General features: G+C 46.9%; 1 protein-coding gene across 3 annotated transcripts in view; it reads left to right on the top strand.

Annotated features, from left to right (window-relative positions):
* LOC308311622 (neuropilin-2-like) overlaps positions 1-11,747 on the top strand; it is a 100,491-nt gene that overhangs the window by 57,275 nt on the left and 31,469 nt on the right. For all 3 annotated transcript variants that reach the window (XM_080758383.1, XM_080758382.1, XM_080758384.1), the window contains exons 8-11: positions 6,740-6,884; positions 9,251-9,426; positions 10,244-10,432; positions 10,589-10,733. In XM_080758383.1, coding sequence (XP_080614509.1) covers positions 6,740-6,884; positions 9,251-9,426; positions 10,244-10,432; positions 10,589-10,733 — 655 coding nt within the window. The remainder of the gene's footprint in view (positions 1-6,739; positions 6,885-9,250; positions 9,427-10,243; positions 10,433-10,588; positions 10,734-11,747) is intronic.

Genomic DNA, 11,747 nt, shown 5'->3' with positions numbered 1-11,747 from the left:
ATGTATGAGATAAACTTCAAGTTAAGGCCATTTTCTCTATGGGTTATGGTTTTTAATATTTGTATGTAGTTTTACTTACGCATTTTGCATCATGCGGTACGCCTTTAATGCTTTGGCAATTTGGGAATTCTTCTCATGCCAATAAAGCATTCATGAATTCAATTCAATTCATTTTGTAGTCACACAATACAGTTTCAGTTACCGGTAGTTAAGGTTGTTATTTATTTTTAAAACTGTGCAAAGCCTAATTTTTAGTTATAGTTATTCATATTTCATTAGTTTCATAGTTTACTATATACTGGAATGGTGTGCTTTGGGTCCATGTTACCCCATTAAAACCGGGAAAGCATTTTTTTTAAACATTTTTGGAACAATCTTGAAAGTGTGAGAACATACTGGTTCAGAAGAAAATCGTAGAATCGGCCTCAGCTCGCAGTATGGAGTATAAAGCTGTGTGCGTGCGTGTGTGCGTGCGTGCATGCATGCGTGTGTCTTCTCATTGCTATCTGAAGCGGACAGATCCTTTGAGGTGTTTTCTCTCCGGGCCTGGCTTGTCAGCAAAGTAAACGACATCATCAACAGGTGACCGGCCAGCTGCTTCCAAAGGTCGGCGGCCTTTTTAGCCCCGTCCATATGGGGTCAGGGGGTCAAACGAGCGACCCTCCAGGCACCGTGAAAGTGAAGATAAATGACAGGAAGTGGACAGATGATGAGCATAGCCACATTCTGGAGAGGGTCCCCATTGTCTGTCTGTCTGTCTGTCTCTGCCTTCTTTTCACAAATGGTACTATCGTCGATCGTGGAAGCCGTGTATGTCCAAAACTTTTCAGGATATGGGAAAAAACAAAATCCAATTGATATATTGTAGTTTAGTTACAAACTCTTGTTAGTAATTACTAATTTTCATTGGTTAGAAATACGGCAGAAATACGTAATACTATAACATTGAAAATAGAGGAGCTACGAGCACACGACACGTTGCAGATCGGCTATAATTTTGCACAGCGTTATTGCGCGAAGAAGTGAGGCACGGATCTTACGAAAGAAAGAAAATATGGAGATGTGGGGGTTTCTGCCCCGACAGCCCTACGATATGCAGTATTGATTTGATGTAAGGATGTAGACCTCACAGAGACAGAGAGAATGGACAGAGGAAAGGGCAGATTATTCGCTCGCGAACGTGTGAATGTGTGAACTCGTGAAAGTCAATCAATTTGATCTCTCTCCGTTTGTTCAAATGAGCGTGTAGGAAATCGCCGTACTGTGCACCTGCAGAGATCCTGTAGCCCGATTCATACTCGGTTGTGGATGGTTTCGCGTATACCGAAACTAGCCTCTATAAAAACTATTAAAAAAAAGTTCCTTTGAAAATATCGTCTGGTTAAGCTCCAGTGCAATCCACTGAGGTCTAACCAGGTGAAACCTGGCATCCCTATGCCGAGGGCAACCAAAACTGAGGGGGAACCAAACGAGCCGACCTACAGGCTTGTACACGTGCTGTTTTCGGTTAGTGCGACACCTGCACACAAACGAAACGGGCCGTCCGTGTTTATTTAACTCTGCGAGTGTAAACATGGAAGTGCGAGGGGGTCTGCGGTCTTCACTATTCACTGTGTCTGAGCATGAAGGTGCACAGGTGTTTACCTAACCACCTCACCCCCCCCCCCCCCCCCCCCCCCCCCAGGTGAGCCCCCCCCCCCTCCAGGTAAACATAGCCTCCAGCTATGTTGCTGCCAGCAGTCAGACATGCGGATGATAAGCTGAGGTATCTGTTCAAACACTCTGCATTGTGTTTGTATTATACTGCCGTCTGCTCCACCATGATTCAATCACAGCCGTGCAACGCAGATCAAATAACAGCACCCATCGCTGCCACTACACCGCTCCCCCACTCACTTTGTGCCGCCAAATGAGATTCCAATACCGCTCTGACATCGTCTGCTTGGCCCCGTTTGCAACCAATCTGGCCCGACTGTACAAATGCCTTCTAAATCAGCTGTTCTCACACTTTCAGGGTTTTTTCTAAAAAAAAAGTTCAAAAACAGCAGATGTACGAGCTGCGAGCTTGCACATCTGCATCTTCTATGTCAATGTGTTGCTGGAGATGATATTCTGTTCCATTTCATGTACAGTGGTTCTCAAACTTTTTAATTTCAAGAACCCCCATAACTCTTACAGGTCCATTTGGTTCCATTTGTGCACTCTTAGAGTTACAGTACCCGTGCAGTGTCATTTGGAACCCACTCAAGGTCACACATAGTTTGTGTCGTGTCCGCTTAAAAACACCATTTAAATTGGGCAAGGCACACTGTCAGAAGACTTGAGCGCCACGCAGCGCTATATAGCTAGCTGAGCGAGCAGTGTCTGCTTCTGCTGACTCGGCACCGTTCGAGTCGCATGCCGGCGGGGGGGGGGGGGGGGGGGGGCTTAGAAGCGTAAATCGCCACGTCCTCCTCGTGACAGGAAAACCCTGTCACGCCAACGTCTGCCTGCATGCCGCAGCTGGCAGTCCTGTCGAGTCAAATCCTCTCCCAGCTCCGGCATACTGCAGCTTTTGGCAGTGACACGGATACTTCTGAATTAGGAATTTTGACTCGGCTGCTTTATTTTTAACCACTTAAACCTATCTATACTTGCCAAAGTTGACCTGAGTTGGCTCTGTACTTGGAATGCTTTCGCCCCCACTCAGTCTCTTCTACCAAAACATGCAGATCTACAAGCTCACAGAGAGTGGGGGGGGGGGGGGGGGGGGGGCATATGGACAGCTTAACCGGACCATATTTTTGTGTCGCTTTATCACATCATTTGAGCTGCCCGTCTTCTCACTGCCTGTGTGTCGTCAGTGCGTTGGCGTGTGTGTGTGTGTGTGTGTGTATGTCTGTGTGTGTGCGTCTGTGTGGCGCACGGTGGCTCTTAATCACAGCCCTCTGCTATCAGCTGGCCTGGAATCGGTCCTATAACAGGGGCCTGATAGCGTGAGTGACAGTCAACAGCCTCTCAGTCCGTTTTAAAAGGCTCTTCCTGCTGTTATCAGCGGACAGAAGAGGCAGACGGACAGACACGCTCTGGACAGGATGTGGCGACCCAATGTGTCCAGACTGAGACAGATTCCGGGGGGAGGGGGGAGTGTGTGTGTGTGGGGGAGGGGGGGGGGGGGGTGAGGTGAATACAGACCGATTGGACTCAGAACTAGAGGTGGCCAGCCCTACAGAGCCAAAGTGCACTGACTGTCTATGATTGTGGAGATATGTATTTGTGGTCAAATCAGCTTTCATGTGCTTATAGTACATACATGCATCACTATAGGCTACTAAATCCCATTTGGCTGGCCAAATGGGTTTTATTCAGTTTAACCACTTGAACCCCAGCAATGTCCCCACCATGTTTTGGTGGGAAAATTAGCCAAAAAGACCTACAGTATGTGATGTGTCGCAAGCTTGGAGATCTGCTATTTTTTGGGGCAAATGGTTTAATCTGTAAATTCTGTGTGTAGTAACTGCACTTGGACTATGCAGGACAGGCACTCCGACTAGACACAGACTGAGAGGTGGGATGGCCAATGGAGACAATTTAAAGCCTTTTCTTATATATATCAGTTTCATTCCATGCGTGGTTATACTGCCCTCTGGCTAGGTCAGACATTCTGACCAGAGACTGGACGCGGACAAAGAGGGTGGGCAGATGAAAACGTCTCCGACTAGACGCAGGGCGGGAGCTGGGCAGGTGGGCAGAGGAAGTCGTTTGAAGTCAGCCGAGGTTGGAGGTCTGGACCGACGTCTGGACCGCATTGAGACACGAAGGACCATGCAACTCCCCCACAAAGCATAATTGCGACAAAGACAATCATGTGTGCAAATAAATGTGCATGCATATTTAATTAGTTTCTTCAACAAAGCTGAGATTAGTTGAGTTGAGTTGAGTTGAGATGAGATGAGATGAGATGAGATGAGATGAGAGGAGATGCGATGAGATTCAATTCATTGTCAATGTACAGTACAAGTACAGCACAGCACAGCAAAAAATATTTTCGCATCTCACCAATAGTGCAAATTAACAGTCAGCAAGGAGGATACATTAATTACAGTAGTACAGTAGTAACAGTAGGTATTTAAATAAATAATATAAATAATGATAAGAGAAGGAAGAATAAAAACAGTGCTAAACTAAGGTCCAGAGACCACATTCCACAAGTCCAGTGGCCATATCGCACGAGTCCACATAGTGCTATAGACTATTGGGGGGAGGGGGGGCTGACACTGGGGGAGGGAGAGGAGTGGATGAGGAGTTTAGGTAGATGACAGTGGGGGGGGGGGGGGGGGCTGACACTGGGGGAGGGAGAGGAGTGGATGAGGAGTTTAGGTAGATGACAGTGGAGGGGAAGAAGCTTCCTAAAACGTCTCCCAGAGGGGAGGAGGGCAAACAGACTGTGGTTGGGGTGAGAGGGGTCTTTGATGATATTGTGAGCCTTCCTCATAGATGGACTTAATACTCATCTCTACACTTTATCTCTCTTCTCTCCACATTTGTTTGTTTGTTTATTTTAAAATGATAGATGCAAGTAAGTACAAAATGTGAAGGAGAATGCCTAAAAAAATACCTCCAGGGACTCGAGAAGTGGCATTCTCCAGGAATATTTGTACATCCATAGGATAACTTTGACAGAAAAAGACTCGTATAGAAACTAGAAGTAAAAACTCCTTTTTGAGACTGAGACTTAAGAAAATATCTTTTCCTTTATTTTATCATGCTCATAAAGTGCTCTGTGCTCAAAGTGCAATTACAAAGCAAACGTTTCGGTCCTAAGACCTTCGTCACAGACAAAGAGCTCCAAAACATCCATAGGATGAAATGTCATCAATGTTGATTTATGCAGATCTAATACAAATAAATCGTTAGACATGTCATGCATGAATCTGCTGTTGTGAAGTGTGTTGTCCTTCTCAAAGCTGAACCAATCCCCATCAGAGCTGAGAATAGGAAAATGGCATATTATTGATCACAGAAAAAGTGTTCCTTTGACAAAACCTACCCCCACGAAAGAATAGCTCCTATACCGTATATGTTCCCATTCTAGAATCAATATTTGTAGAATAATTCGCTTTTGTCAAAATTAAACCCGTCTTTTGTCTGAGCTATTTTTGGCTCATGTCCACCCCCCCGGAATATCATTTATGCTGGTGTTCAAGTTGGTTAAGGAAAAACCACATTTAATATTGATCGCGCACCTAAAAATCCGTCATGCGCTCCTCAATCTGTGTCCCTGTCGCAAGCCCTGCTGTGTCCGCCCACCAGAAGTGACCTGACACCGGCTGCAATTAACCTCTAATCCCCTACACCCCCCCCCCCTGACACACACACATGCGTACCCCATTCCACCTTCCAAGGGCGGGGTCGAGGAGGAGGAAGTGGCGGTCGGCGCTTCCCCCCCCCCCCCCCTCGCCACAGGAAGTGCGCCTCCCCTGACATCCTGCCCACCTGGGGATGCACTTCCCTGTCCGTCCCCAAAACGAAGCCCCCCCCCCCCCCGGGTTGCGGTCGTGTCAGATCACGCCTCTCGTGTTTTTGCTCATTGATGAGCAAAGCCGTGCGTGCGTGCGTGCGTGCGTGGCGGGGATGTCTGTTCATGTCTGTGTGTGTCATGTGAACAGCCATCCATTCTCCCACCCCTCTCTGCATTCGACCTTTGACCCCAGAACACACCGACAGCTGGGCGGTGTGACATCGGATCCGTGTTTGGGTTCGTCTTGGCTTTGTCCGGTCTGCCACTGTGTGTAGCCAAGCGGAACTGTGTTAGGCCCTGCACCTTAGAGACGTAGCTGTGTGTGTGTGTGTGTGTGTGTGTGTGTGTGTGTGTGTGTGTGTGTGTGTGTGTGTGTGTGTGTGTGTGTGTGTGTGTGTGTGTGTGCGCGTGGGAGTGTGCACGTGTGCGTGCGTGCGTGCGTGCGTGCGCAGACCATATGTCCCCATAAATATATTACTATTGGAGAAATGGCCATTTTCCTGGTCCTCACAAGAAAAAATAGGTTGTATTTATACGGTATAAACAACAAATATTTATATGATTAGAGTTTGATTTACAATTTGGAAAAGATTCAGGTTTGGATGAAATGCATTAGAGTTGTGTATGATTTATACTGAGTTGCTCGCTGGTGCCGTGCACTGGACAATAGCCCATCTGCAAGCTTGTAGATCTGCTATTTCTTCAGGTTTTGTTTTCCTAAAAATGACGTAAAAAAACCCAAAACCATTGTGTTATGCTTTAGCTATTGAAACATAGCAGATCTACAAGCTCATAGCACGCCACCGAGTGGCCCGCTACGAGCTTGTAGGTCTGCTATTTTTGAAAAATCGAAGAACGACTGACACAGGAACATAGCTTTTTCAGAAAACTGTCAGGATGTAGAAGACATTTTTAGAATCTGATCTCAGGTCAAAATGGGTTTTTAATGGCATTCATACAACTTGACATCCTAAAGTGGACGTCCTCACGAGGATGGTAATACATGTGTGTGTGTGTGTGTGTGTGTGTGTGTGCGTGCGCGCGCCTGTGCTAAGCAACACGCACGCCTGGATGTAAACCTTTCGTTTTAACCCTGGGAAAAGTGTTTTTCAGCCGCATCCTGTTATATCCAATTACACACATTCACACCTGGGACAACCCCCCCCCCCCACCGTACGTACCCCTCTGACCTAACTACTCCCTGCTGTGTGTGTGTGTGTGTGTGTGTGCGCTGCCCAGGTGTTCCACGCCAACACGGACCCGTCCGAGGTGGTCCTGAACCGGGTGCCCCAGCCCGTGTTGGCCCGCTACGTGCGCATCCGGCCGCAGACCTGGAAGAACGGCATCGCCCTGCGCTTTGAGCTCTACGGCTGTCAGATCACAGGTATAGTGTGTGTGTGTGTGTGTGTGTGTGTGTGTGTGTGTGTGTGTGTGTGTGTGTGTGTGTGTGTGTGTGTGTGTGTGTGTGTGTGTGTGTGTGTGTGTGTGTGTGTGTGTGTGTGTGTGTGTGTGTGTGTGTGTGTGTGTGTGTGTGTGTGTGTGTGTGTGTGTGTGTGTGTGTGTGTGTGTGTGTGTGTGTGTGTGTGTGTGTGTGTGTGTGTGTGTGTGTGTGTGTGCCTGTCTCTTAAGCAACAGCAGGTACAGGACAATTCTTCTTCTTTCTCTCCTGACCGATAGCCCTCATTAAGCGATCGGTAACCCCTTTTGGTGTTAGCATTATGTCATGCTTTAGCTATTGAAAAATAGCAGATCTACAAGCTCATTACGAGCTTGTAGGTCTGCTATTTTTGAACGACTGACATAGGAACATAGCTTTTTCAGAAAACTGTCATTTTCAAACATTTTTAGAATCTGATCTCAGGTCAAAATGGGTTAACAGACAATATCAATCCGTACCATTTGGACCAATGTGACTCACCAGGGTCCAGAATTAACACCTGTCACCATGAAAACGACACGCTGTGGTGTTAAACGACTCGCCGTGCACCCACACACATCTCTCTGTTTTGTTCACCTTCATAAACTAAGACTGGAGTATGAATAGGCCTGTGAGTCTTTGGCAGGCCAGTGATGGAGGGTGGAGGCCACCTGCCATGATGGACGCCTGTAAAACGTTCTATTTCCTGCACTGCACTGGAGACGTCTGCACTGCAGTCACTTCAGTCTCTCTGACTAGAGATCTGTCGGTGTCGCTGTGTGTTTCCTTTTGCTGTAGTATAAGTTATAAGTTATAACGCAACTGCCTCGGTCATCAAAACTCACACTTTTTGATCGACGTCTAAAATCGATGGCTTTAATCAATTGATACAGTTTTCTTTTAAGCTACGTTTTTTGTAATGTCGCAACGCGATGCAATGCTTTTTCATTCAAACAGAATTTAAAAGAACAACAACAACGATTAAAAGAGTGCTTCGACTACAGTGAAAACAGACGACCTGCAAGCTGACAGCTTGTCAGCTTGCTATTTTCACTATTTGTCATGTACGACAAAGCATATGGGGCTTTCGTCTTTGTTGTCTCGTGTCTCTCTCGAAGCCTGCTCGCTGTCATTGTCACCGGTCCGCCTGTCTGCGTTTCCAATCAATCATTCATCTTTTTTCACTTTGACGCAGAGGGAAAAACAGACAAAGCCGAGATTCACTTTGGTGTCGTCGGCGGCTAACATTCAGCTGCGCGCCGCTATGCTCACACTATCCTCGTAGGCGGTACATCTGTGTACACGGACGGGTCTAAATATAGACGCTGACCACGCACAGTACGTACACGCACAGACACGCGTGCCCTGCACTTTGAAATGTACACAGGCCACCCATAAACACACGCTCACGTACACTTCCTGCGTTGTATTCATTATTTACATGTCCTGCACTTGCACTGCAGTGACATAACGCCATGAAATTTTGATCTGAACTTAAACTGTCAACGTAAAGTAGCATCTCCCGTATCTCTGTCTGTCTGTCTGTCTGTCGCTCACTTTCTATGTCTCTCTATGTCTAGTTCAGACTCTTAAAAGGGTTCCTACTCTTAAAATATTAAAAATATTGCTTTAGATTTTTATTATCGTGAGAATGATGGCTTTCGCATTGCAACTTTACTGGAATAGGAAGCCAGCAATTTTCTATTAGCTTGGTTTCCCCATGCATCGATGATGTCACTGGTGGATGATGTCACTTTCTGAACTCCTATGAGACACAGACTGAGTAGAAAAAAATGGTGCCATTTTACCGTGATCATTAGGACCTAGTATATGAAGATAGGTTGCAAAGTGGTGAAGTGGTCCTTTAACCCCAGTCCCGGCAGAGGATATAAGTGGAATCAAGTCATTCATTAGCAGATCTGAGATCTGCTTTTATCTCTCACAGTTAGAGACTTAATTGCACGTTGCTCCAAGCCACTGCAGTGCACCCCCCCCTCTCTCTCTCTCTCTCTCTCTCTCTCTCTCTCTCTCTCTCTCTCTCTCTCTCTCTCTCTCGTCTCTCTCGTAAGTAAACCTCTCTCACTCATATTCCGGTCTAAACGCTTAATGCTTAGCGGCCAGTGTTGCGAGCCTGCTGTGGTTTGAGCTTAACAGCTCCCAGGTGGGAATATGTGTAAGTGTGTGCAAGCGCATATGTATGTGTGTGTGTGTGTGTGTGTGTGTGTGTGTGTGTGTGTGTGTGTGCGCGCGCGTGCGTGTGTGTGTGTGCGCAACCGTGGCTGCAAATGGAGCCTGCTCAGTCAACCAAAGGTCATCTCTCTCTCTCCCCCCAGACGCTCCGTGCTCAGACCTCCAGGGCCTGCTGTCGGGCCTGCTCCCGGACGGCCAGATCTCGGTGTCGTCGAGCAGGGACGCGGTGTGGAGCCCCGCGGTGGCGCGCCTGGTGGCCAGTCGCTCCGGGTGGTTCCCTGGCCCCGCCCAGCCGCTGGCCGGGGAGGAGTGGCTGCAGGTATATATTATATACCGGGAGAGCACTATCTAGGCTTCTGTCTGAGTTTATATAGGGACGGGGCCGCATGGGGGTCATCAATACGTCTGTACACGGTGTCTGTGGCAGAGACACGTACGGGGCCCTATTTTCATCCCCTAACACTACGCAAAAAGCATGGAATACGGTTTTGTATATTACAGGAAACTCCTGTTAAACTTTCCGACAAGCTTCCGGTATACTCCCAAATTGTACCATCACACCAGTATATTTCCGTATATTAACTGTATATGCCCGCTAAACAGTGTAAGTTTATCCCTAAACGTCTTTGCCTTTTTTTTTCTTCAACAAGCCGATCTACTTCGACACTATTTGAACTATTCAAAAAGGTTTTTTTCAAAATAGTAAAAAAAGAAAAAAAGACAAAGACGTTTAGTCTTTAGCTTAACTCTGTCATATCCGTGGCAAATTCTAGATTTTCTTTTTTTTATACAGCATTATAATGTTCTTGTTTTTATTCTAAGACCCAATATACTATATGTCAAGTCTCCAGGTGTTCTTCATAACATGTATGACACTTATTTACTACGACACAGTGGCAAATTAGGAGTCCATGCAACTAGTGTTAGTGGTTCTCAAATGTTTTATTAAGGACCCCCTTTACTCTGAGAGTGTACAAATGGAACATTTGAACACTCCCAGAGTTACAGGCCTGTTATGGCCATTCCGGGCTGTATAGCTTCGGTATATGTATAGTTTCTGGCAATAACATTGTCATGTCCATGCATTCATAGTTTTAAGATGAAATCAAATGACTCGACCCCCGACCTCTCTCCAGGTGGACCTGGGCGTGCCCAAGACGGTGCGCGGCGTGATCACCCAGGGGGCGCGCGGAGGGGACGCGGGGGCGCCGGGGGGCGGGGCCGCCACCGACAACCGAGCCTTCGTCAGGAAGTACAAGGTGGCGCACAGCCTGGACGGACGAGACTGGAGCTTCATCATGGACAGCAAGACCAGCCTGCCCAAGGTGGGTGTGTGTGTGTGTGTGTGTGTGTGTGTGTGTGTGTGTGTGTGTGTGCGTGTGTGTGCTGTAAGTAATTATTGTTAAAGGACACACTATACTGTACACGTCCAAGGCAAACATGGTGTTAACTGTACTACTGTACACTGTGTGCGCGTTCAGATCTTCGAGGGGAACACGCACTACGACACGCCAGAGCTGCGGCGCTTCGAGGAGATCGTGGCCCAGTTCATCAGGCTGTTCCCAGAGAGGTGGTCTCCCGCTGGCATCGGCATGAGAGTGGAGATCCTGGGATGTGACCTGCCAGGTAGGAATGAATGCAATAATACCAAGCCTTAATGAATTGCATTTGTAGAGCGCTCAAAGCGCTTTACGATGGTTCATTCATTCATTCATTGGGAGGTGAAGCGGCGAACAGTCAACGCCAGCGTCCTCACTTCCCACATTCACACACCAATGGTGGCAAGCTAGCACCGACCGACTCATTGGAGGCAATGTAGGGTTCAGTGTCTTGCCCCAAGGACACTTCAACATGTGGACAGGAGGAGGAGCCGGGATTCGAACCGCCGACCCAGGGATCATTGGGCGATCTGCTCTACCTCCAGAGCCACAGCCGCCCTATATATATATATATATTATCTCCTGTTTCTGTAGTGTGAGCTAGGCGGCTTGATACAAGTACACCTCCGCTTCGAAATGTACTTAAGGTAACCACAAGTACTAATTGTGCAGAATGTCTGCATCTAAGGTTTTCCAATGTATAATAATCTTTTGAAAATAGCAGATCTACAAGCTCACAGTGTGTCACGATGCAACTCATAGTTAGCTGGTAGATCGGCTATATTCAAATGGCAGAAATGTATACAATAGGACTGAAGTGGATGTATGTGTGTAATCTAAATCTACAAAGTAACTAGTAACTAAAGTTGTCAAATAATTGTAATTGAATAAAAGTACAATATAAAAGTCCTGAACATTTGACATTATACTCAAGTAAAGTACAAATTCCTCAAAATTGTACTCGACCCATTTTGTGCGGGAACCCCTTTTGGTGTTTTATACATTGTTATAATTTAGCTATTGAAAAATAGCAGATCTACAAGCTACACGCTCAGGTCTAAATGGGTTGAGTACAGTACTTAGTTACTTTAGCCCGTTGTCTGGACATGATGCTGGTCTGTCACAAGGACCCAATCTGACCCTTGGTGCTGAGTGCCAATGAGCGAGGCATTGGGTCCTATAATTTCATAGTCTTTGGTATAATTCAAATATGATTATGTTGTTGGCCTGAGGAGCTCGGAGAAGCACTGGAGCGGATTAG

Source organism: Protomyctophum bolini, assembly GCF_963924005.1.
Source record: "Protomyctophum bolini genome assembly, chromosome: 24".
In the NCBI taxonomy this organism is placed as follows: Eukaryota; Metazoa; Chordata; class Actinopteri; order Myctophiformes; family Myctophidae; genus Protomyctophum; species Protomyctophum bolini.
This window is presented reverse-complemented; position numbering and strand designations above follow the sequence as displayed.